The 26539-nt window shown below is 42.0% G+C and overlaps 1 protein-coding gene across 1 annotated transcript in view; it reads right to left on the bottom strand.

Moving 5' to 3' along the window:
• Positions 1–26297, bottom strand: part of FMNL2 (formin-like 2) — a 264681-nt gene extending 238384 nt beyond the window's left edge. Inside the window, exon 1 of the mRNA XM_014534048.1 lies at positions 26012–26297. Within this exon, the coding sequence (XP_014389534.1) occupies positions 26012–26170 (159 nt within the window). The 5' untranslated portion in view covers positions 26171–26297. The remainder of the gene's footprint in view (positions 1–26011) is intronic.
• Positions 26298–26539: the final 242 nt, after the last annotated feature.

Below are 26539 nucleotides of genomic sequence, written 5' to 3'. Positions count from 1 at the left end.
AGGATGTTGAAGGAAAGGGAAGATAAAGAGATTGCTTCTAATAGATAAAACAGACAAAGGAGGATGACCCAATCCATAGAAAGTGTAATGTTAGTGGCTTCTGAACACAGGGAAGAGATGACAGTGGCAGGAGCCAATGGGGTCAATGTGGCAGACAAAAATTCAACATGGGAAGAAACAGGTTCCTCGCCATTTAATGCGGTGGCCACTATCTGGCTCCTGGGCCACAATTCAGCAGAAGAAAAGCTTTGGGGACTTTTCCAGTGAACAGGGAATTGTGAGGGAGGACGGAAGACATGAAGAAAAGAGACTGATTTCCATGCAAGCTCAATCCAGCTCCCTGAAGAGAGGCCCTGCCAGGAGTCAGCCTGCAAAGCTGGGCAACTCTCCACCCTGCCCTAGGCTGCGGGAGTTTTCTCCTGAACTACTGGGTGGGGAAAAGGAATGGGCATTAAAAAAAAAAAAAAAAGGAATCTGATAACATTAAACATTCAGTACATGGCATTTAGGGGAAATGACATACTCTACCTTTAGGCAGGGGGAAAAAAGTAGAGAGAGAAAATGAAAGAAACATTTTAGGTTTTTATTAATTAAACATCAACGTAAGTATAATGGCGGCCACACGTTAATCACATTACCTATTATGTGCTCAGCACTGCAAGTTTAATGTACTCTATCTTTTAAAATATCTTTTTATTGATTTTAGAGACAGTGGCAGGGAGAGGGAGAGAGATAAAGAAACATCAATGGTTGAAATATGGATCGTCTACCTCCTCCACGTTCCCTATTGGGGATTGTGCCCGCAACCGAACCGGCAACCTCTCAGTAGATGGGATGACTCTCAACCAACTGAGCCACACTGGCCAGGGCATGACACTTCTAATGTCACACCAGCCCAGTGTGGCAAATAATAGCTTCCCCACATTTTAAGGTGAGGAAACTGATGCCTAGAGAACTTAATTTTTTGTGTGTCCAAGGTTACAAAGTGATAGAGCCAGTATAAATAAGTCTTAGTGGCTCAGAAGCCTCTGCCTTTTTTTTTTTTAACTCTTTCGGTTCGTCGCATTTGCTACCTTGAAATCAGTAACAAAAATGTTTCCATTGCCCTAGTTGATTTGGCTCAGTGGATAGAGCATCAGCCTGCAGACCAAAGGATCCCAGGTTCGATTCCTGTCAAGGGTACATGCCCGGGTTGCAGGCTCAATCCCCAGTCCGGGGTGTGCAGGAGGCAGCCAATCAATGATTTTCTCTCATCACTGATGTTTCTATCTCTTTCTCCTTCTTCCTTCCTCTCTGAAATCAATAAAAATATATTTTTAAACAAATGTTTCCATTATGGTCCTATGCCAGGCACTACAGAGCAATGAAAAAGAAGAAAACAATGAACTTCTAATCAGTAAGAAAATAAGGTAAAGGAAACATCTCAGATTTAAAATGGGGCAGTATGTGCGTGGCACCTGCAAGGTAATATGGTGAAAAGTACAAACCCTGAAGTCAGAAAGACTTGGGCTTGAGATCCCACCTAAGCCAGTAATATGATTCAGGACAACTTACCTACATTTTAGGACTCCGGTTTCTCATGTGTGAAATGGGGCTCATGACAGCAAGAGCAATGATTCAATTTCTAACACCATGCAGACAAAAGACTACACTGCCATCACCAAAGTCAGAATCGAAAAGAAGTGTGGGCTATACAAGGAACTGAGATTGCCATCTTCCTGGAATGTGCCAAATATCTTCAACTACAGCAGGTAAGACACCTGAAAGGGTAAATAAAATGATGGGTCCGTAACTCCCACACACTCTCCATTTAATGCAGAGGTCACCATCTGGCTCCTGGGCCATAATTCTTTCTCCTCTTCCCGTGGTTCTTCTCTCAAGTTTAACACTAACTCTAACCTAACAGAGGTCTAATGTTTGCGCAATAGCAAGCTTACTCTCTATCTCCCCTCACTCAGAAGGCTAATGAACACAGCAGATAAACTTTGGGAGCTGAGGTAGCCCCCTCCTTGACAAGAAAAACAGCATTCATGTAAATAACATGAAACTCGCATTCGATAACACTGACATTAAATAAGGACTTATCCACATTGCAGACATTCGGTATCACTGTGGGAAAGATGTACAACATGCATTAAAACAAATATAAGCTTGAAATGACAGAAGAAAGAGTCAAATCCAGCCCCCTTCCGAGTAAAGTCCCAAGAGATGACTTGCTCAAAATTTGTCTTGAGGGTAAACTGGGACAAAACATCCTGATTCTCAGAACAGTTCTCACTCTTCTACATCCCCTTAGCTTCTAACAACTTAATGGATGATATCATCTATTCTTCAAGACTTTAGTATATTATCTGTAGTTTTAAACATCCACTGATACCAGTATCATTCTACAGAAACAGAACTTCTAATTGGACAGCCAAATTAAATGTTCACAATCCCACTACAAACCAAAGTCAACATCACAGAACCAGGAATCAGGAGACTCAGGTACTAGTTAGTCTTGATAATCACTGACCAGTTTTGGGGTCCCAAATCACTTTACTTCAACTGGACCTTTGTTTCTAGAACCATGAAAAGGAGTTGGGCCAGACGGTCTTCAAAATCCTTCCCATATTCGGAAGGAGACTTGACTTGGGGTGGTGAACACACAATACATATACAAGACGATGTATTATAGAATTGTACCCCTGAAACCTATATAATTTTATTAACCAATGTCATCTTAATAAATTCAATTTAAGAAATCCTTCCCATATCTAAAGATCTCAAATTCTCAATCTGGCACACACCGTAGACACGGGGAATTCCAACATGTTCATTAAAAAAAAATCACAAGACATCATTTAAGGAAAACTGTGTGTCAAAGCAATGCTTATTTGGGCAATTTCCACACAGGTAAGCTTTGTATTTTCCAAAGGCAAACAGTTACTTCCATTTCTCCTGAACAAGGACAGGATGTTGGGAACACAAGTCATTCTGTTGACATTCTAGGTACCGGTCAGTGAGGGGACAGGAACCAGATCAGCTTCTTAGAAAGAACAGAAGAAAAACATGTTCCAGAAAAACCAGAAAGGGAGATGCTTTGAATGTCAGAAGAATCTTTGCCTCCAAGCCCTTTCTAATTCAGCCTTCTAATTAGTAATGATACCCAACCTCCTTTTGATGAAAGGAGTGAAAATAACTTATTTCTAGATGCTCTGGGAAAAGCAGCTGCCTAATACCAGCAAGACCACCAACAATTTACTCCTCAGCATCTGTTCCCAAGCACTTATCCTTTCTCCCTGACATTTCAGAATATAAATGTGCCTTCACCAACGTTCTCTTCAGAGGCAGGAATGAACAACGACCAGCAAGAACCCCCAACAGGTTTTAAGAATGAAAGAAGAAAAGATGAGCAACAGCCGCTGGACTCAGCGCTCTGGGCGTGTCTTGCAGAAGGCCTGCCTATCTTGCCATGCCTAAACTAGTTTCTTAGAGAAGCATCAACATGGGATGTTCACATTTCAAGTTATTTTGGAACAGGGGTTATAAAATGTCACAAGTGACCTGCTCATTCTGCTCTTCTCAAAAAAATTTAATATGTACATGAAACATATTCTTATGTTTATGAATTATCCCTGCAAACCCTCTAGGACAGTGGCTGGCCACACCCTAACTGTCCACCTTTGCTCTATTTAATGCTACCACCACATCACTGTTTAGTCCAAGAGAACTCACAGATGAATTATCCAAAGATAATTCCTCTGAATCCCTTCCCTAAACCTGAATTCTATGTAGTTTCCAACATGTATTCACTCATTCACTCATCCCTCATTAGCAATCTAATGACACGAGTACTTAATTACAAATAAAAGAGATCATTTTAAAGGTTGAGGTAACTGGAAGAAAAAGGAAATGACACCATCCTCATAGTTTATTTATCTTCTGTCATTATTTTTTCTATTTACATTCAGTTTGGTTTCCACTTTCTCCATTACTTACTTCTCAGCAGACGTTAAGTACCTGTGAGTCGATGTTAAGTGTGGTGAGAAGATATAATTAATTTTTAAAAAAAGTTTATGTAGGAAAGGAGAAGCTTGTCAATTAATATACATGAAATGGCCCAAGTCGGTTTTGCTCAGTGGATAGGGCGTCAGCCTGTGGACCAAAGGGTCCCAGGTTCAATTCTGATCAAGAGCACGTACCTCGGTTGCAAGCTCCTCCCCGGCCCAGTCCCTGGTCAAGGCTTGTGCAGGAGGTAACCAATCGATGTGTTTCTCTCACATCGATATTTCTGTCTTTCCCTCTCTCTTCCACTCTCTCTAAAAAAAAAATCAATGGAATAATAGCCTCAGGTGAAGATTAAAATATATATATATATATGAAATGGGTCAAACAGATGATGAAATGCAGTGTTGGAGTTGCATTCATTGAACAACCATTGGTTCAGTCAATAAGCATGTACCAGAGCTGTGGGAAGGCCCAGAGGTGGAAGTCTGAAGATGTGCTACAATGTCAATAAGTGGGCATGGACTGATAACTACTATGTGTGAAGCCCTTTTACATTTATTGGATTTTTACAACTCTCTTAGCTAAAGACCTGTGGTATATTTATTTTAGAGAAAACAGAACCACAAAGTCAACTGCTCAGCTGAGATGAGAACAAAGCCTTAGCATTCAGCCACCAAGCATGTGATCTGTCACTACTTCACACAGGGCAGAAAGCATTACCAAGGCACATAAAAAATCAATCAAAGAGGAACTTGTATTGTGGGAAAGTTAGGAAGAGCTTCTAAAAACTAAACAAAACAAAACAAGACTGAGGGTATGCTACAGGGACACAGGGGCCAACAGAAGAGCTTGCAATGGCCAAAGCTGGAACGATTTGAACAATGAGGTAAAGTAGTGTTGGATTACAGCCCAAAGAATAAATATCCAGGAATCCATACTAATATAAAGAAATTATAGAATAAATAAATGGCGGGTGGGGCAAATCTCTCATGCAGAAGAATTCCAAATAATGTATGTAGATGCGCCACCCTCAAGGTAGTAGGGCTTAACCCCTCACTCCTTCGGGTTGCTGCTTATAGCGACTTCCTTCCAGGTGCGGTATGCAAAGGGAGAATGGGAGGACGTGCGTGTGTGTTTGTGTTCGTGTGTGTGTGTGTGTGTGTGTGTGTGTGTGTGTGAGTGAGAGAGAGAGAGAGAGAGAGAGAGAGAAACAGAGAGACACAGTTTACTGCAGAGAAACTTAGCAAATACTACCTCAGCCAAGTGATCAAGGTCAACATCAACAGTGGCAAATTAGGTTAAAAGTATGCACCCTTGAATCTGATGTGATGAAAATGGCACTTTACCTTAGCAGTCTTCCTCTCAAAAACCAATAACCTTGGCCTACTCAATCAGAGAAAAACATAAGACAAATCCTAACTGAGGGGCATTCTACAAAGTAGCTGATCAGTGCTTCTCAGAACTGTCAAGGTTATCAAAAACAAGGAAAGTCTGAGAAGTTCTCAGAGCCAAAGGAGTGTAAGGAGACATGGTGACTCAATGTACTGTGGTATTCTGGATGGGATCCTGAAAAAAACTGCATTAGGTGAAAACTAAGAAAATCCTAACAAAGTATGGACTTTAGTTAATAATGTCTCAATACTGGTTCATTAATTGTGGCAATTGTGCCACACCAAGGAAGGATGTCAGTAGGAGAAACTAGTTGCAGAGTATATGGGAATTCTCTATACTCTCTTCTCAATTTTGTTATAAATCTAAAACTCTTCTACAATAAGAACTTTATTTCAAAAAAAAATCAAAGAGGGAAGAATGAGAGGCAGTGTGCTATGGAACACAGATGGATGAACTTGGCCAAATTCACTTTGGCAGCAACTGCCAATCGAAACTAGTTGCAGAGTATATGGGAATTCTCTATACTCTCTTCTCAATTTTGTTATAAATCTAAAACTCTTCTACAATAAGAACTTTATTTCAAAAAAAATCAAAGAAGGAAGAATGAGAGGCAGTGTGCAATGGAACACAGATGGATAAACTTGGCCAAATTCACTTTGGCAGCAACTGCCAATCTTCATCCCTTTCTACCTCCCACTATCTTATCATCAAGGAAAAGAAACATAACCCAAGGTCTCCAAGGCAGAACTCTACTGGGGTCTAAATGTGCTTCACACTCGTAGGATAGTCCAGATCTTACTCAGTAGTCAAAGGTGTCATAGGCACTTTTTGCTCTTTTCAAAGAGAGAAAGGACCCCCCAGAGCATGCTCCTCAAAAACTCCACTTGGAATGAAGGGACTCTGTCTCGGCTGCATAGGCCTCCACCCGGCCTCTGACTACAACCACACATCCTTTATCTCTGCTTTTGTTTCACCTCTAGTTATGAGCACAACTCTTAGCATTTGCAAGCTTTTAAAAGATTAAACGCAACTGAAACTACTTAGAAATAGTTCTCTTTTTCCTGTGTGCTTCTCATTTCTGGCAATTTCTCCAGCCCTATGAATAGCTTAGTAGGCCAAACTGACCACAGTAATCACTTCTTCATCAAGCACCTGTCAGAAATCAATTTGAGATTCAAAGGCAAGAGGGCAGCACCTGGAGAACTCCAGGGAGGGGGAGGGACATCCTCCCTCTGCTGACCAAACAGGCACACCGCAATCCACAGCCGCAATCCACAGCCAACCTGAAAATAAGGTTCCAAATGAAAACGGGAACACTCCTGACTCCGTCTCAAACGTGGTCTTTGACATCTTGCACAGATGTAAGCTCATGCTTTTTTGCCTCCCAGAACCATTTCTACTCTTTCAAAATCAAAAGGGATTTCAATTCAACTCAAATAATTCATCTACCAGGTGAAAAGACGCCATGGTAAGTACGCAGAAACTGCTGGACCAGAGTACACTTCTTATGTCCACTCATTTGGTGGAGGGAGGTATTCAACAGGAACTATTAGGGAATTCTATTAGGACACACCTATTTTCTTCTATATGACACATTTAAATGAATGGTTTTTCCTAAAAACATGAAAGGGACTTCTGTAAAATAATACTCCTTTTGAAACCAATAAATTCCCTAAACTTCCAGAGTTTACTCCACCCACACTGATGTCCACAAGTGCAGTCACTTCACAGGCACAGGCCCGTGGGGAGCTGAAGTGAAACAGCCCTGCAAGTCCACGCCTCCTCTCCAGCCCAGAAAACCGCTTCACAGCATCATTTCCAATGTTTTCCGGCTGTAACTTTGAGAACTGAGCCACAAAAATACACTTGCAGCCAAATAAAGGTTCAAACCTTCCCCTGGAGGGAAATTCGTGAAAAAAAGCAAAGAAAATGTCAACATCATAACTTATAAAGCAGTTCTCAAGTTTGGTTGATTCTGTACCCCAGGGCACATTTGGCAATGTACACAGACATTTTTGATTGTCACCACTGGGAAGACAGAATGCTGCCCAAGGTTACCCCCTGGCATCTCGTGGGTAGAACCCAGGGATGCTGCTAAACATCCTACAATGTACAACGTGCAGGACAGCCAGCCACAACATAAGTTATCTGGCCCCAAATGTCAAACTAGCACTGGGGTTAAGAAACCTTGTTCTAAAGCACGAGCATGCGCGCGCGCGCGCACACACACATTTTTCTACAGTTTTCTTCAAGTGTGTGTGTGTAAGTTACACTTTCAATTTTCAACTTCAACTTTCACTCCTCTTTGTATCTTCCTTCTGTCCCTGAAAATCTATGCTTTGCTGGCAAAGTCCTGTCTCCTGCCCTCTGCCCTTGAATATTTACATGACCTCTGCTTTCTCATCCACCTTCCATCTACTGCCATCTCTAACTTCTGCCCAAGATGTCTAATTTTATAATGGATTACTTGCCACGACTGACCTCAAACTAGACTCATCACAACAAAATTCATCACCAGTGTCTCCAAGCCAACTCCTCACTGCCTGCCCTCCAGGAAATGTCACTTTGCCCGTGTCCAGGGTTCAAAACTTCAGAGCCACTTTTCACTTTATTCCTCCCACCTATTCGCACACAGTTGCTCAGCACTGCACACCCAGTACCTAGCACTTTGCCTGCCACACAGAACTCATGCAAATATCTATTAAATGAAAAAACATATTATTAAAAATATGAAAGTCACTTTTTTACTCCTTCCTTATCTCCCATCCTCCAATTCAAATCAGTAACAAAGACTTGGAAATTCCATCTCCAGACATAAAGGCACCAACTCAATGCCCTGCCTAGAACATCAAAACCATCTCATCCATCCTATAAATGCCAGATCCATCTTCCTCAAACATAATCCCCATTTTGTCACTATTTTCCCCTCCCTACCTGCTCCCCCCCCGCCCCCGCCAAGAAAAAAAAAAAACACAAAAAACTTTCAACATCCTATCAGAGTCTTCCAGTCCAAACCTGACACTGACATTTAGGATTTTATGTTTTCACCACCACCTCTTCAAGCTACCTGTCCAGCCTTTTGTCTCCTACTTGTTGTCAATTCTACGAAGAGAACATTTAATAAGTTGCTGGCACTCATGTCCAGGATCTCCAGCATCTATTAAAAAGACACAGTAGAAACCATCCTTGGCTCACAGGATCCTCTAGGCTCCCCTTACAACCACGGCTTCAAACATTTTCACTCGTGTCCTGTGTTGCCACTTTCCACTCCTCTACCCTTCAGATCCACAGTTTCGTTTGGCATAGTCACCTGGCTTATGCTTTGACTTTTCTCTAAAAATATTCAGGCTCCCACACTGCCACACCACAGCCTTAGGCAGGGGAAGCCTTGTTCCCAAACCCCATCTCAGGTCTGGGATCCCAGCACCAGTTTGAGGGGGCTGCTTCTGGATTAGTTATCACACACCCAGAAAGCCAGCTAAGCTGTCTGCTGCCCCTGGGCACCACCGAGCTTTCCTTCCTATGTGGCATCACAGTCTTCTCCATTTGGCCCTGTCTCTAGCTCTCCAGAGCATACCCATTCCTTCTACACCCAGCTTAAATGACGCCTTCTTCCCAAAGCCGTTCCTAATTTCTCCACCCAAAACAATCAGAACTGCCTTCTCTTCTAAATCATCTGGTCACTTTTACCCTTTGTTTAAAACTTGAGATAGAATTGACACATAACATTATATTCGTTTCAGGTGTACAATCATGGTTTGATATTTGTATATATTGCAAAATGATCACATCAAGTCTGGTTTAACATCCATCACCAAACAGTCACAAAATTTTTCCCTGTGATGAAATGTTTATGTTCTAGTCTCTTAGCAACTTTCTTTTCTCTTTATTTAGGAAGGGAGGAAGGGAGAGAGGGAGAGAGGAAGAGAGGAGTGAGAGAGAAAAAAACCACTGATTGGTTGCTCCATTTATTTATGCATTTATTGGTTGATTCGTGTATGTGCCTTGAATGGGAATCAAACCTGCATATATCGGGACAACACTCTAACCAACTAACTAAGCTACTCAGCCAGGGCTCACTCTTTTTTAGAATAAATATTACCATACTGTGCCTTGATTTACATTCATCACTTTACTCTTTTGCTTGAGTCAACTCCGTCACTATTAGCTGTGTGATCTCAGACAAATTAATTCTCTATGCTCTTTCTTCACCTAGAAACTGGGGATAATAATGATGCATATCTCACAGCCATGTAGAGAAGATTCAACTTGATAAACTTGCACATGGCTTAAGAGTACCTGGGCATGTAAATGCTGCCTATCATTCATGTTTTATTCCTCCCAGTGCTTAGAAAAGTTTTGCATATTAATTGCTCAAAAAAATCAGTTGAATGTTAATTTAGTCATCCAAAAGTATATTAAGTTCTAGCAGGAAAAAAAACTAGCATTTCTTGAGGATGACCTACCCCGTGTACTATGCATAGTAGTAAGCACTTTACCTCCTATGTAAATTTTAGTTCTCACACCTCTCTGAACTAGACATTATTCCTATTTTACAGATAAGCATCAGAGAAATTGAGTATTTTGCCTAAAGTCACTAGTCTGACTACAAATGCCATATTCTTTCCACTCAGCCCACTGCCTCCATAATGTGGAGTTTTCCTATTCACAGGCCCCACATTAAGGTAGCCCAGGGATACAAGAGTGAATAAAGACTAGCTCCCCTCTGGCAACTCCCAGGCCAAAGGACAAACAGGCAGGCTTTTCACCAACGCCAGCTCTCAGGGAACTGTGACAAGGAAAGGAAATGTTTACAGATGTTGTATTGTGGCCACTTTTCTCCGCAGACCTTATCCTGATGGATGGAAGGACTACCAGGAGGAAGAGAGGGAGAAAAGAGGAGGGAAGGGAGAGAAGAGGAACAACAAGCTGCCTGTCCTGGCCAGGAAACTCCCTGAGGTTCCCAGCCTGGAAGTGTTTGACGTCTCAGTTTACTTATTTTCTTATATGGTACTAAGAAATTCAACGTCGCTTTTAATGTTTGTTTTTTTCCTGGAAAGTTCAAGTACTATTCCAGCAGGTAATTCTGACATCCAAAAACCCAACTGGGCTCCAATAGTTAAAGACAAAGAAGCTGAATTATCCAGATAACTTCCCTAAATCTCCCCCTACATACTGCTCATCTGGTTTTCTTCCAAATTATCCAGGTGAACCATCTGTGCTTGTGATTTTTAAAAAACTGTTCAAACCCAGTTACCAAGTTCTTCCATTTGTAATTTATTAATTTTAAAAAAAGTTTCAATTTTCCTTCCTGTATACCCAGGTGAAGCAGGATTAGGTCACCTCTAACATCCTTAAGTAAAGCCGCTAAATCCTTGTGATTTTTAAAAAACTGTTCAAACCCAGTTACCAAGTTCTTCCATTTGTAATTTATTAATTTTAAAAAAAAGTTTCAATTTTCCTTCCTGTATACCCAGGTGAAGCAGGATTAGGTCACCTCTAACATCCTTAAGTAAAGCAACGCTAAATCCAAAACACACACAACTTTAATATATCACCTTCCATCAGCCAATTTTACAATAGTGCTAATTGCAATTTTAAAAGATGACGATATCTTTTGGATGCACCACAGGAAGAATAATGTATTTAGTCTACAAATTCGTGGAATACTGAACAATGTGCCAAAAGCTTTTCACCTCCGTGGTCTTATGAGTCCTGAAATGAGACAGGCTTTTAGAGAGCTTTAGAAATAATGGTCTGGGAAGTGGTACAGGGGGCCGCACATTTTTAAATGCTCTTTGAATAACTGTTCTTCCCAATGGCAAGTGGGAATGTCACATGAGGAGAATGTAAGACAAAAGAACATCTATGCAAAGTGTAATTTCCCACTTATTTTAAATCTCACTTTACCTATACTTGAAAAGGGGCTTGGAAAATGTCAATGAGACAGGAGCATAAAGACTGAGTTTAAAAACAAAACAAAACACAATATAGTAGTTAATTGGGGTGGAAGAGAAAAAGACCATGTCTGACATCTGAAATACTTGCACAGGCCGGGAAACTGGTCCACCGCAGGAACCATCTATGCCAGGACCAGTGGGCCCTTGGTTAAATGAACTGAATTACCAGAGTCACAGAGAGTTAAGCAGCAATGGTCAATGACAACCCTGCCCACTGTATTAAAATCAAGAAATTATGAATCAGTTCTCTAAATTTAGTAGCTGGACTCATTCCTGTTTGACTTTTCAAGCCAGTTCAGTCCAAATTGCGAGTATATAGTATCTGACTTCTAAAGCAGAAAGGGGAAAAATAACTCCCTCCCATGAAAATCAGAAGGATATCCAGCCAAGTTCCTCTAGGTTTCCAATGTGGAAATACTTATGATGGCTGTGCAAATGCTTAAGTCTAGATCTACGACACTAAGAAATGAGAGAGAGGGAGAGATGGGGGCACAGGAGTTCATTTTTGCAGAAATGCCAGGACTAAACAAGGCTTGTATTTATAGACCCACATTAAAGACTTCAGAATCCCATTCATTTCTGCAGTGACGAATGTGCTTAATTTAAGCACTGACTTTCTGACTCTGTCAAGAGACAGCAGCTTATAAAAGTAATTTTTTTAAAAGATTCCATATAACTATTTTGCTTTCATATTAAGAAAAACAAACTTTTTTTTTTCTTTTACTTCCCAAATTCATTTTTCCTATTCATCTCACAGTTGGGTCTTTTTGGTCAAAGCCTATTTGAAAGAGGAGGACAAAGCCTGGGCCAATTATCCAAAGAAGAACAAGCTGTCTTCCGTTAAAGGCTTATAAAAATAAATTTGGCTTACAAACAGGAATTCAAGGCCATTTCCACACTGGCCTCTCATTTTATGTGGGTCTATTGATTTTTTTAATTTTTCTTCAAATACATATAGGGTGGGGGATGCTGAACACAACTTCTAAGTATATCCTGGTAGTCTTGCTAAACACAAACACAGGCTTCAAATTTCAAGTCAAACAATCACATCTAATTCCACTTTAATTTTAAGAGATTAGTCCAGATGGTAGCTGAAGACCACTGTAAAGACACAAAATTGGAACCAGTTTCCTAAGCGAAGCTCACAGCCCATCTGGGGCATAATCAAGCAATGAATCTCATTTCAACCAAAAAGCACCTTGGACTGAAGTTGTTCCTCTTTGGATTAAGACATTTCGTTCAAGCTCTCATCTAAAACTTGTGGGCAAGTTGTACTTTCCATCACCTGTATCCCCAGCACTACTCGTCTCTTTAACTCCTGTGTGAAGTTTGCCACCTCATTTCACACAGTACATGGCAATCCAGTGGGAAAATAGAAAAGTCTGAAAGAACATTCTAACTGCAAATGCCAGCTGATCAGAGGAAGGACTCTGCAGCAGAAATTTTCTTCTGCAAACCAAAGAATTAGAAAGGAATCTTAGCAGAGTTTGTAAAAAGTACAGCTCCGCGCAAAAAAATAACTTAAGGAAAATCCGTCACTGACACTAACAGCACTGTGGTTCAGGAGGAATACTCTTTGGTGCTCCCAGAAAATAAAAGCAGTGTGTCTATTCTTCATAGTCAACTGAATTGGGAGCAGACAGGTTTGTAAGTCTCAAGAGTAAGAAAACCATTCCTGCAAATTTAAGATTTATAATTTTCAGTAGACAGGTTTTTGTGTATCCTCAAATTATATTCTGAGTCACTTTAGCACACCTATAATGATGAAACAAAAGAAAATTCTTGCCAAACCTTACAGGCAAGATAGATAGATAGATAGATAGATAGATAGATAGATAGATAGATAGACAGACAGACAACAATATTTTCCAAAAGCAAAAGCCAAAAGATAATGTTATATAAACTATTACCTGCACATTTGTTTCTTAGTGTGGAGATCAGGTCGTCATTCCTCATGAAAAATATGTATGTCGATAAAATAAGCTTTCTTTTTAGGGAACTATTTCCACATGTATCTAGTTTGTCTACAGGGGTTCCAACTGACTACCCAATAAAGCTCAAACAGAAAGAGAGAAGCCAAGAACTAAGTGGAATTTGCATCACTTGTTGGACCCATGCTTCTTGCCCATAAGTGAAAAGTGGGGGCATTATAATGATGCAAGACTGAGATCAAAAGCACCCAAGACACAGCTTGGATCTCAATACTATGGAATTTTAAAATGATCCACAATTGGTTTGCTACATGAAAACAAATTAATAAATTTAGATCGCCAATCCCACTAAACATCAAAATAAATTCCAAATGAATTAAAGTTAATCCTTTAAAAAATAATTTTCTAACACCAGAATTATATCATGTGTATTTTGGGGTTCAATCTTTAGCAAGAACAATCTCACTTTCAAAATAATGGCAAAACTAATCAGAAATTTATTTTTTAATATGTTTTTATTAATTTCAGAGAAAGGAAGGGAAAGGGTGAGATAGAAACAATGATGAGAGAGAATCATCCATCGGCTATTCCTGCATGCCCCCTACTGTGGATCGAGCCTGCAACCCAGGCATGTGCCCTACCCATAATCAAATTGTGACCTCCTGGTTCATGGGTCTATGCTCAACCATCGAGCCACAGCGGCTGGGCCAGAAAATTAAATTTCTTTGATGATGTAAAAAAAGTTTAACTTCTATGGTCTAAAATGCTGATCTAAAGAGGGAAGTGGGAAAAAACAGTAAAAAATTAAATGAGATATCATCTATTACAAGGGTTAACAAACTATGGTCCATGGGCCAAATCCAGCCCTCTGCCCATTTTTGCACAGCCCATGAGTTAATAGTGGTTTTTACATTTTTAAATGGTTGAAAAATGAAAAGGAAGATTATTTCAAGGGTATGTAAAAACCATCTGAAATTCACATTTCAGTGTCCATATGGAGAACAGCCATGCTCACTAGTCTGCCTACTGTTGAGGCCACTTGGACTCTACAGTAGCAGGGCTGAGTACTTGGGACAGAAACTACCTGGACCACAAAGCCTAAAGTATTTACTACCTGCCACTTCGATAAGAAGGTTAGCTGACCTCTGACCTATTATACAAAAGGCTATGCGTAAGACAAACAATGAGGCCCAATAAATAAATAGGTGATGGAGATTTTCTTTTTCTTAAGCAGAAGAAAAATATAACTGGTTAATAATGTAGAAAATGTTCACTTTCACCTTCAAACTCAAAGAATCTCTTTGACCTAACTAATTAGGAAAGATTTTTGGGAAAATCAACAGACAATGCTGTCTATCATGGGTACATTGAAACAAGAGCTAACACATGGTTGGTGCCCAAAAGACATGAGTGGCTGAATCAAGTTTAGACACTGACTTCCGCCTCTGGGAACAATTCATGAAGACGTAGTGCTGTAATTCAGGTTCCAAGTTTGGGAATCTGTGCTTTAGGTAAAGCTGCCAGAACAGATGGTACTTGAAGAAATAAAACACAAAAAGGGTGTGGTTACCACTGCTACCATATTCATTCATAACTCAGCTTAGACAAGAAAGGACAGTAACAACCCTCTCAAACCAGGTTGTGAAAGTTGTCAACATCCTATCTGCCTTTGTCTCCTTGAAGTCACATGTTTTCATACGTTAGCTGAACAATTACCTTCCTCATTATAATGTGGCATCACAAATGAGGATATAAATCAGTTCTAATTTCCAAGAGGTATGTAAGAATTCAGAGTTAAAGACCAAAGTGTCTTAAGACAAGGTAAGTATCTCCTTCATATCCTGGTAGCCTCTTTTGGGAAAGACAAAATGCTCTCTTCATTCATACCACCTCCCAGTGCAGTTGGAATTGGGGAATAGTATAAGAAGTAAAGTAAAATACTTTTCTTTACTATTTTTTGTAAATCAATAAAAAGTTTCTTTAGTATTTACTGCCGTATACTACTGGCCACACTAACTTGCTATTTTTAATCACTGTTTTTTAATGAAGACTAAAGTGGTTATTTTTGTTTAAAAAAATAGTCATGAGCTCTGTAAATAAAAGTAGATAGGTACAGCCTGGCTGGTGTGGCTCAGTGGTGTGGCCCATACACCAGGAGGTTGCCAGTTGATTCCCAGTCAGGGCACATGCCCGGGTTGTGGGTTCAATCCCTAGTATGGGACGTGCTGGAGGCAGCCGATTGATATTTCTTTCTCATTGATGCTTCTATCTCTCTCTTCCTCTCCCTTCATCTCTCTCTAAAATGAATAAAAACATTTATTTTTAAAGTAGACAGGCACAGACATCCACAAATGTGACTTCCTCGGTAATGTTCAATATATGGTTCACTGGTTCTAATGGCACTTTAGTTCAAAAGGGACACTAACTTGCGTTGTCTTGAAGACTTGTACACTAGCTATCAATCAGAAGGTGCTGCAATGGCATTAGAACATCAGCAATTTAAAAAAACAACACCCACCTGTGATGACACTGGGCACTTGAATTACTCAGCCGTTATTACAGATACCTTCTAATTCAGACAGAAGAGAGGTGAAGATAACACTTCTTTGATCACTTACCTTCAATCGTTTTAACTGATCTTTAGTACACAAGCATTTTCCTCCTCTGTGAGAGCTAACCTCAATTATGGCTTTTCAGCTCTAAATGGTATCATCAGGGAGAGCAAAATAAATGCCACTAGAATCTTTATGAATCTTTGTCATCTAAGAAAAGATAATAAAGCAGAGGCTTCCTAACTCTTAAAATATTAACTTAATTATCAGAAGGATAATAAAACTTTCCAATAACAAAAGGACAAAACAATTTTAAAGAAGATGTGCGAAGTTACAGGCATTCAAGCAAATATGAGGAAGAACTCCTTGATGGTAAACTCCAGGAATGACTTTGAAGGAAAGGTTGAGAATGTCTTAGTTTAAAAACACGAGACCATGATCTTGAGTGTCTTCAATAAGGTGTGTAGGTGGAGGTTTTAAATAGCTCTTGGATCTATAAAACTTATTGTGGAAATCATGGATCTCAAGGTTTACCAGAATGGTGATACCTAGCTCAAAAGGCAAATGTAATGAATACACAATAAATGAAAACACTTCTTTTAAGATTAAAGATTAAGTGATCTCTTAATTACAACAATATTTGTTTGGGAGGAAACTGGTTTAATTGCGTTGGTGATTACTGGAATCGCCCATGGCCCACCCAGAACACAAAGCTGGCACTTCCTGACAGACAGCACTCTCCACACCTATCAGAAGAGCAGGAGCGCCAGGGGCGAGTGGCCATCAGGAGAGCAGCTGGGTTTTCAACAGGCCCAGGAGTCGGCTCAGGAAGGCAAATCCTCCAAGCAGGGAGCAACACTGCTTCCTACTCAACACTGCTTCTACTCATTCCCCGGGAAAGTGTAATGGCTGCAAGGAGTTTTCCAACTCATTCCTCAACGATATCTCTGTGCCTATGTTTAAGAGAAACCTATTCAGCATAGTGCGTCCTGCCCTGTAAATCACCATTTGACAGGTTCAATTAAAAAAGTTTTCCAAAACTTTTTAATAATTGTTTTTTAGTGAAGACTAAAGTGGTTATTTTTGTTTTTAAAAAAAAAACAGTCATGAATTCTGTAAATAAAAGTAGGCAGGTACAGCCCGGCTGGTGTGTCTCAGTGGGTTGAGCGATGGCCCACGCACCAGGAGGTTGCCAGTCGATTCCCAGACATTATGCATGGAGTTCAAAGTCAAACACTAGCATGAACTGAGCCTCTCTGCTACTGAAGGCAGTAATAACAGGACACCCAGATTTCCCCTAAGTCACACTCTTCCTCCATTAGGCTTATTTTGTAACTGGGTTTTATACTTCACATATTTTTTAAAAGAAATAAAAGAATTTTCTATTTTGTGACTTAATAGCAGTTTTTAGCTCCAATGTACTAGGCTTAAAGTAATCACACTTCAGTGTTCAACAAGTCAGCAAGCAATTAAATTTAACCATTTATCAAAGGCCTACTACTAAAACAAGGCCCTGGGCAGTGCCTGTCATTATGAAAAGTATCTGTCTAGGTAGAAACATAGGCAAGCGACTCATCCAATAGAGATAACACAAAATCATTTTCCACCACAGTGTGGTCTGTCCAACTACAACTTCATGGGAGCCTAGCAACAGCACAGACCTTAGGGACCACAGCTTGTAACTCAGACCTTGTAAGGCATGACCTAGTGTCACCTACAAAGCCATGATAAACGCATTCCTCTTTCTCAGAAAGGCCTAAACCCTAAGACAAGCCACACTTTTTCATAAAATACCTGGGAACCAGCCCTCTACACGACCTTTTTCTTTTAACCCATCTTCCCTCAAGCTTCTTGGACAAATGGTAAAGAATGAGGAAGAGTCAGGAAGAAAGAACAGCAAATTGTGTCCAGGAGAGTCCTCTCTTCTCCAGAAGCAACAAAGCTTATCTCTACCTATTGTTGAGAGGAATTAAATGCACTCTGAAATAGAAACCGTTTCCTTCTGTATTACTACTTAATGTGTTTAATTAGACCACGCTGAATATTTAATACAGAAATGGGAACTGAGGGGATGTCAAAAGTTAGTGATTTATGGTAACTTGCTTGTAAATTTATCCAGGTCAATGAAAAACACCTCTGAGTAAGAAGTCCCCAGGCCTCAAAGCAATAATATTAAATCAGACAGACAATAAACTGCTAAAAAAAGAAAAAGGTCACCAAAGTCCTAAAGAAGGAGAGGCATATGTAAGGTCAACAGCATGAAAGTCAAAAGATAATTAGCAAAGGAGACTGATAATTAAAAAGTGATACACTGATGCCTAAAGTTTGTTGAATGAGTTAATGAACAAATAGGCAAACTACTTACTACCTGCCCTGACTCTACCAAATTAAGAGGTATCTTAAAATCACAGAACTACTGAGGTGTAAGATTCTCAGGGAGAAAGTAAAGACACGAGTAGCAACAGCAGAGATCCTGTAATAAGGAAGCATCACACAGGTGAGCTAAGGTAGGTTCTAAACCAGCCGTGGGCAAACTACGGCCCACGGGCCGGATCCGGCCCGTTTGAAATGAATAAAACTAAAAAAAAAAAAAAAGACCATCCCCTTTTATGTAATGATGTTTACTTTGAATTTATATTAGTTCACACAAACACTCCATCCATGCTTTTGTTCCGGCCCTCCGGTCCAGTTTAAGAACCCATTATGGCCCTCGAGTCAAAAAGTTCGCCCACCCCTGTTCTAAACAGAGGTTCATACCACACTCCGATTTACAGATCAAGGGTGAAAGCATGCCCCCGGGACCAGAGTTCAGTGGTAGAACTCCATACATTGCCTTCCTTTCACCGAGACACTGGTGAACAAATTCCAAGATCAGTGAAAAGCCTCAGCAAGGTCAACGGGTAGAAAGACAAGCTCATCTCATTTCCTTGTTTCCCTAAAATGTCCTGCCTTACACTCTAATTTCGTCTCTATATGTTAACAACCAAGCACCTTCCCTCCTAAGAGAAATAAGGGACTTCATGATTTCTACCTCTGAGGTGCACAGACTGTCCTCGGCAGCACTGAGACTTAGCGAGAAGACAGCATACCCAGGAGGGGGGGACGATAAATCAAGACATTACCAAGTACAATGGGGCAGCCAACCTGCTGAAGCATTTTCACATGGTTAAGTTGGTCATCTGAAGAAAAGCCACAGCATAAGAACATCATTTAGGCCTTCACAGCAACCATTTTGGTATAGTTCTCATTCGTCATTAAAAAAATGATAATAAAAAAATAACTTAATGAATAAACCACAAAGCACATGCCTAAAAAACCTAATTAAAAGTAAAAAAGCAACAAATACTGATAAGATTGCTAGAGTAAACTCTTGCAGAGATCAAATCAGTTGAATGCCACTTTGGCCCCCAAACAGACCTTTTCCCAGCCAGGGTCCCCGCCAACCCATTTGTGAGAGGGGCGGGAGGTCCTTAATTCAAACTCACCAGGACACAGAACATCATGTGACCATCTGGTCTGACAACATATTACACATTCTCAGGGTCTGGTTCTAATCACAGCACAATTTAAACAACTACCCTAGATCTCAGCAAGGTGCTCCCAAATGGAAGAATTTTATATTTTGCCTTTCAAATTGTTTTTATTGGAAGCATATTTGTGAGAACACAATGAAGTGAAAGGCTTCGGCCTGAGCTTCAAAGCTGCCAGCGCTTCACAAACCCACCATGCTATTTCCCCACCCCCGGCCTCCCGCCCTCTCTTCTGCCTTCTTGGGATGGGATTCTCCTTCATCCTTACTCTCTGGAAGAGAATGGACCTGCAACTCAGGTCAAGAGCCAATCATTTCACTCCCAATTTAGACACTCATACCAAAAACGGATGCTTCACGGTTCAAAGGGTCACTGTTAACTCCTTCGGCAAATAGGCATAAAGGGAACACAGGAGCAACCCCACCGCTGGGATGCCTCTGGACGCAAATTCTCACTGCCAGGGTCACCAAGGATGAGAGCATGGACCTGGAGCTCCCTACTAAAAAGGACTTCTCTCTCGGACACACACACCTTTATTAGCCCTATTTAAATGGATTAGTGGTTAGCTGATTGCTCTTTTACGACTAAAAGATAAAGGAATGTCATTGAAGAAACAAGAAAATAAACCTACAGGTGTAGCTATTTTTTTTCTTTCTTTCGTGGAAGCAGCAGGGAGTTTAAGAGATTTTAGAAGGATGTGCAGGCCCTGGACCAGGGAAGGCCAACCTTAACTGAGGTAAGATGCTCCCCTTGCTTTCCAAAATCCAGATCCAAGCCTCTTAAGAGCTGAGACTCTATGGGATGAGAGAGAACCTGAGTGATACAATAAGGCTGCCTGCTGTGAGCCAAGGAGAGAAGCATCCTTCTTTTGTGATGCTTGAAGGATGCTCCACCCTTCATGAAGCCTGAGGGGGGCTGTGCTCCTATCCCTGGGGAAACAGTCACTGATCAAGAGGACTCAGCTGGCCCCAGCCGATTTGGCTCAGTGGATAGAGCGTCCGCCTGCAGACCAAAGGGTCCCGGGTTCGATTCCAGCAAAGGGCACGTGCCTCAGTTGCAGGTTCCTCCCTGGTCCGGGCCTGGCTTCCCTGTTTCTTCCACTCTCTCTAAAAATCTATGGAAAATTCGGGTGAGGATCCAAAAAAGAGGACTCTGCTGGCTTGTCATTAATGTCAGCCACCTACCAGACCATAGCTCCCACCTGCTGACTCCTACCCATAATCACCCCATGACCTGGCCCCTTGCCTGGCCAGCAACAGGGATGCCTCCACCCCAAGTCCCAAGCTCCACCTCAACATCCCCGACTTCTAAAGATAACCCATTTCTTTAGAGTGAGGACAAGGCATCATAAAAAGAAATATGGCCCTACCTGGTTTGGCTCGGTGGATAGAGCGTCAGCTTGCGGACTGAAGGGTCCCAGGTTCGATTCCGGTCAAGGGCACATGCCCAGGTTTCGGGCTCGATCCCCAGTGGGGGGCGTGCAGGAGGCAGCCGATCAATGATTCTCTCTTATCATTGATATTTCTAGCTCTCTCTCCCTCTTCCTTCCTCTCTGAAATCAATACACATATATTTAAAAAAATAAAAATAAATAAATAAAAAAGAAATATGGGAAAATGTATACATTCAACGACTTAAGTAGGAAAGAGAAAATGGGCTTTGGAATTCTTAGTTCCAACCTGGGTGCTGTTACCTTTTACTCTGTCACAAGACTTTGAGCGAATTACTTCACTCCTCAGAATCTGTTTCCAACTTTGCAAAGTTGCTATGAAAATTAAATAAGTACAAAGTAGGCATTAAGTGGCAATTAATATTCCTATTTCCTTATTATACCAAAGGGCAATTCCAAATACATGCTAGCCAAGAGTGAGATTTTACTTGACACAATTCTGACAATACAAGTAGTAAATGTAAAGGATGAGATCTGTACAGCACATGGTTGCTATCCTGACACATGGGAGGGGGGCGTGGAACCCACACACACACAAGTTTTACAAATTCCTAGTGTATGATGTCAACATTCTCTAAATAAAACAGATGCTAATGATCAAACTGCATGATGACTTCTGCTCATTCCTTCACCATAAATAATCACAATCCTTCAAGATGAAGAAAATGTCCTAATTTACTTTCTCTAAGTTTGGGGGTGGCTAGGAGTTCTTCAATGACCTTCTTGGCTTTCCAAAGTTAACTGTGACAGTAATTTTCAAAAGAAAAAGAGCACTGAGTCTGCTGTAACCATTCTAAAAATCTATATTTATAAAAGCCTAAGCGACCATTCCACCATTCAACCAGTAGCTATGATGCACACTGACCACCAGGGGACAGATGCTCAACGAGCAGGCATGGAAACATGGAACAGACTGATGAATCTCAGAGGGAATGGGGCAGGGGAAAGGACGGGAAGAGATTAACCAAAGATCTTATATGCATACTAGAGGCCTGGTGCACGGATTCGTGCACTGGAGAGTCCCTCAGCCTGGCCTGCAGGGATCAGGCCGAAACTGGCTCTCCGACATCCCCTGAGGGGTCCCGGATTGTGAGAGGGTGCAGGCCAGGCCAAGGGACCCCACCTGTGCACGAATCCGTGCACCAGGCCTCTAGTATAATAATAATAATAATAATAATAATAATAACACATTCTCATTAAAATTATACTGTTATTAATATCAGCTATCTCTTATGGAGCATTTACTATATTCAGAGTTCTATATAGGTAAGCTTATAACATTCTGCATGAAGAACAAATGATTATTACTGCAAGAAACAAATTCCAAAATGAAAAAGAAAATTTGCTTCTTAATGGTTACAAAACCCAAATTTAGAGCTGAACACAGTATTGTTGGCGGCAAGAACAGCACCAGGTGTTATACTGGTGGAGTCAGACCCAATCTTGTTTCAGCAATTTTGGTATCTGAGTTCTGGCTAAGAAAGAATTCAGAGCCAAGACTCAAACTATAAGAGAAAGTTTATTTTAAAGGTCACAGAAGTAGAAGTGAGCGGTAGAAGGACTCAAGAAACAAGATACAGAGGCAAAAGAAGGGCTCTTGGAGCTTAGAAAAGAGAATGGTAAAGGAAATGTGCCTGGGGGTTAGCAGGGGGCGGATTGGGAAAGGCAAGGGCATGCTCCTCTCCTGAGGAAAGCATGCTGGGTCCTCTGTCCTAGGGGCCTTTAAAGGAAATTTTAGGGAAGGGCTCAGGGGAGGATCTCAATAAAATATTCATCAGCTTTCCAGGTATGTCCTTTTAGGGTCATGGTCTCCGATGACTGGTTGGCAGATTGGTTGGCGCCAGAGCAGGGGTTCATTATCCAGTCCTGGTCCTGAGGTCAGCTGAGGTGTCACTTGTCCGGTTTTGCTGCTTTTCTGGGCCTGAAGCTGAAACACAACTGAGTCCTAGATGTATTTGATGTGGGTCAGAATCTCACTGTCCTGGGGGCTTAATGCTTAAGGGCCATTCTCCAGCCCCTTGTCGGTTCCCCTTCTAAGGGGGTCTAACTGGCATGACTAGCAATCTGCCTGGGGAGGAAAGATTACCCTGGGGGGGCATGAGTTCCTTGTTTTCCCAGTTTGATCCTTTGCTAGGCACCTGGGGCTTTCCGCCCTGGTGACCTTTTGTACCTGGCCCGTCGTCCTTGTTCTGTCCATGTTGGTCTAACTGCCTACCACAGTATTGCCTCCCAAACTACAAAGCAAACAAACAAAAAAAGGTATGACCGCTCAAGAGTCTATACCTAAAAGTTCCCCCTAGATTTCCAGAGCCCTCACCCTTCCTAGAGTTCCTAGGGGAAGGAAATTTAACAGCACCATCTCTTCTCCCAGAAATTAAGACTTATTTTACCACTCTCTGCCCTTTTGGTCCTCCCTCACCACACTCCCATGTTTAAGAGCCTCAATAATAAAGTCAGAGTTTAAGCCTAAAGTGACTCCTTAGCCAACCTCTGTTGGCCTCAGGCTATGGAGGTGGGTGGGCTCCCTTCCAACCTCTGTTAAGTCCTGCTTTTCACAGGACTGAGAAAGCAGCGAGGAGGGTCAGAAGAGATCTCCCACACACTATTACCAGAAGCCTCCCAGGATCTCCTCAGGGAGAACCTCGGGTAATTCCCTTCGAGACACCAGGGGAAGTAAGGGCGGAAGCACACAGAGCCACTTCCCGGTTCATCCTGATTAAGACAAGTCTAGTGCAGAAGTAAATGCAATCGGCCGGCACAAAACCTCCATACAAAAATGGGCACAATCTGTGTATGTGTCAGCGCCCTGGGAGCCATTCAGGTGTCTGTGTTTCCACTAAGTGTGTCATTTCCATAAGTACCTTTACCTTCTATAAAGTGCTTCAAAAAGTAGAACAAAATAGTTAAAACTGGTAACAACTGCTATTTGTTACACTAATTAGTCAGGAGTTACAGGGTTTCTTGAAGTGGTTCATTTAAAACATTACCGCATTTTAATCTTTTTTTTTTAATGACACAGCAAAGGTGTCGAATACAGCCCTGGTTCACGGAAACAGCTCCCGATTTCCCAGCACTAAGATACATTTAAAACAACTGTCACTTCAGAATCCAGAATAAAGGCTATGACTCTTGTGACCGTCCACCCCAAGGGCAGGACTACTGAACCAGTTTCCACTCCACTCTTTTTGCTGAAGAGAAGAACTTCAAATAAAATCTGTGCTGTGAACAAGATATTCAAACAAGAAGCTCCTCCCATTGCTTCCCCAGCAGTGAGCATCCCTGGAGATCTGGCTTCTCCTTCTGAGGAGGCCACAAGGCAAAAAGAGGGTGTGTGCACTCAGAGATCAGGAAACCCCTCCTCTTAGGGAAGCTCTGCACACCGAGCAAAGATTTATTAAATACACCATGGCCGACATTTTTTTCGATACACACACACACACACACACACACACACACACACTAAAGGCCCGGTGCACAAAATTCATGCACAAATGTGGTTCATAGGCTTGGTCTGCGATCAAAGCGAGAGTGTCTGGCGTGGAAGGGCAGGTCCCAGCTGACCTCTGGGCCCTGGGCAGCACCTGGGCCCCAGGCACCCTCCTCCGCCTGAGTCACAGCGCCTGAGTCCCCACGCAGAGATGCGGTGAGCGGGCTGGGGCGTAGCGTGGGCCTCTGGGCTGCCCAGTGGCGCTGCACAGAAGCCAGGTGGGCAGTGCGCTCTCTCCCGGCCAGACTGGTTCCTGCATGAACCCACGGGGAATCTGACCAGCCACTGCGGTCCCAGGGGCTGCGGCCCAGCTCACCTGGAAGAGGCCGCACAGGTGCAGGGCGGGCTCCTCGTGGGCGCCCAGCACCTGAGCACGGGGGCTTCCCCAGAGCACATGCCATAGCATCCCAGGGGAGTGTAGCAGGGGGAATGAGAGCAAGTTTGGCGGATACCCCGAATTCTCACCACACCTCTGTCCCCGTCACCCGCGCCCCCAGGTGGCCAATGAGAGGTCACAGCACATCGCCAACGCCCGCCATGTTCCGAGCCGCCCCCTGGTGGTCAGCCCACGTCATAGCAAGTGGTTGAACTCCCGGTTGAGGGGACAATTTGCATATTAGGCTTTTATTATATAGGATATTAATGTAAAAACATTCAAACCTGTGAAGAATTTTTGTGAGTTTATTTGAGCCAAACTGTCCACAATTGCCAGGAAGCAAAATCTTAACAGATTGGGGTAATGCTCCAGAGAATGGCGTTGTTGTTTTTTTCATCTATTTTTATACATTGCAATCAAAGGAGGGGACATAGGTGAGTTACATGAAATCCACTGATGATAGATTAGACAGGCAGGAGAAAGAAAAGCAGGGGAAACCTCTGGGATTGGATAAAAAGTAAAATGATAGACACACACTTAGGTGGGTACAGGAACAATTAACATGATAACAATGAAGGAATATGTGGTATCTGTCCTGGCGCCCAGGCACATAGGGTTGTGCCCCAAGGGGTCCTGAAAAGGGGAAGTTACAAGTTACCTAGATATTTCAGGGATATGTTATCATGGATGCAAAAAGACAGATAGGTTCAGTGAAGGAAAAGGTTGACCCTGTCAAGGAAAATATGGGCCCAGGAGGTGACTATCCACCATAACTGCTTTTAGTTAAAGTTTAATTTCAGACCATCCTTCGTGGTTAACTTAGGTCTCTGAGTTTGCAAGACCATCATGCAGACCTTCCCTGAGCTTGTCAGATCAGCATGTGGCCCCTTTCATCCACATATATATAATTTTTTTATTATTATTTCAGAGAGGAAGGAAGAGGGACAGAGAGCTAGAAATATCAATGATGAGAGAAAAATCAGTGATCAGCTGCCTCCTGCACCTCCCCCACTGGGGGTCAAGCCTGAAACTCAGGCATGTGCCCTGACCTGGAATCAAACCTTGACCTCCTGGTTCACAGGACACTTAACACTGAGCCACATCTCTGCTTCTCAGGCTATCAGTCTTTCTTGAACTATAATCACAGGTAACATCAATCCCACCGGCTTAAAGCAATTCAGAAAAACAGGTCAAGTGTTACCAAACTTAATGACAAATATGTAGCAATCAATGTCCTTTGACCAGACTTGGTGAGATTAGCAAGGTACCTTTCAAAACAAGGTTCCTTTTACACCATTTGAAACAAAGAGAAGGGAAGGAACCTCTACTTATTAGGCACCTACCTTAGTAGAGCCATTCCTCAGCATCATAGACATTCTCCCACTTCGTCTTGCCAAGTCCCTTTTGCGTATGAGAAAACGAAGGCTCGGTTTAAGTAATCTGCCATAACTGCAATCAGTAACTGATAATGCCAGTATGATCTCATTGTTGCTGCCTCTCATGCTCTCAAACTGGCAAGGTTTCACCGAGACTGCACTGTGGCCACAGAATGATAGATAACTGTGCAAAACAAACTACACAGTCATCTGCAAACTACCTGTACTGGGTATACGGGGCAGGAAAAAACACTTTTTTCCCACTGATTCAAAAGATAGTCTTTTCACACATGTTAGATATGAGCTCGGCCTAGGAGGATGCATATAACCTGGAGAGAAATCTATTAGAGGGCAGCAAACAGGAAGACCAGAGAGGACGGACATTCCAGGTGAAGGGAAAAACTGAGCCAAGGTGCAGAGGTGCGAGGGCCCAGGATGAGGGGGGAGAATGAGCGGTCCAGTCCCTTCAGCTTCACCCTGACTTCTCCCTGACAG

Source organism: Myotis brandtii, unplaced genomic scaffold (genome assembly GCF_000412655.1).
Source record: "Myotis brandtii unplaced genomic scaffold, ASM41265v1 scaffold125, whole genome shotgun sequence".
NCBI lineage: Eukaryota > Metazoa > Chordata > Mammalia > Chiroptera > Vespertilionidae > Myotis > Myotis brandtii.
This window is presented reverse-complemented; position numbering and strand designations above follow the sequence as displayed.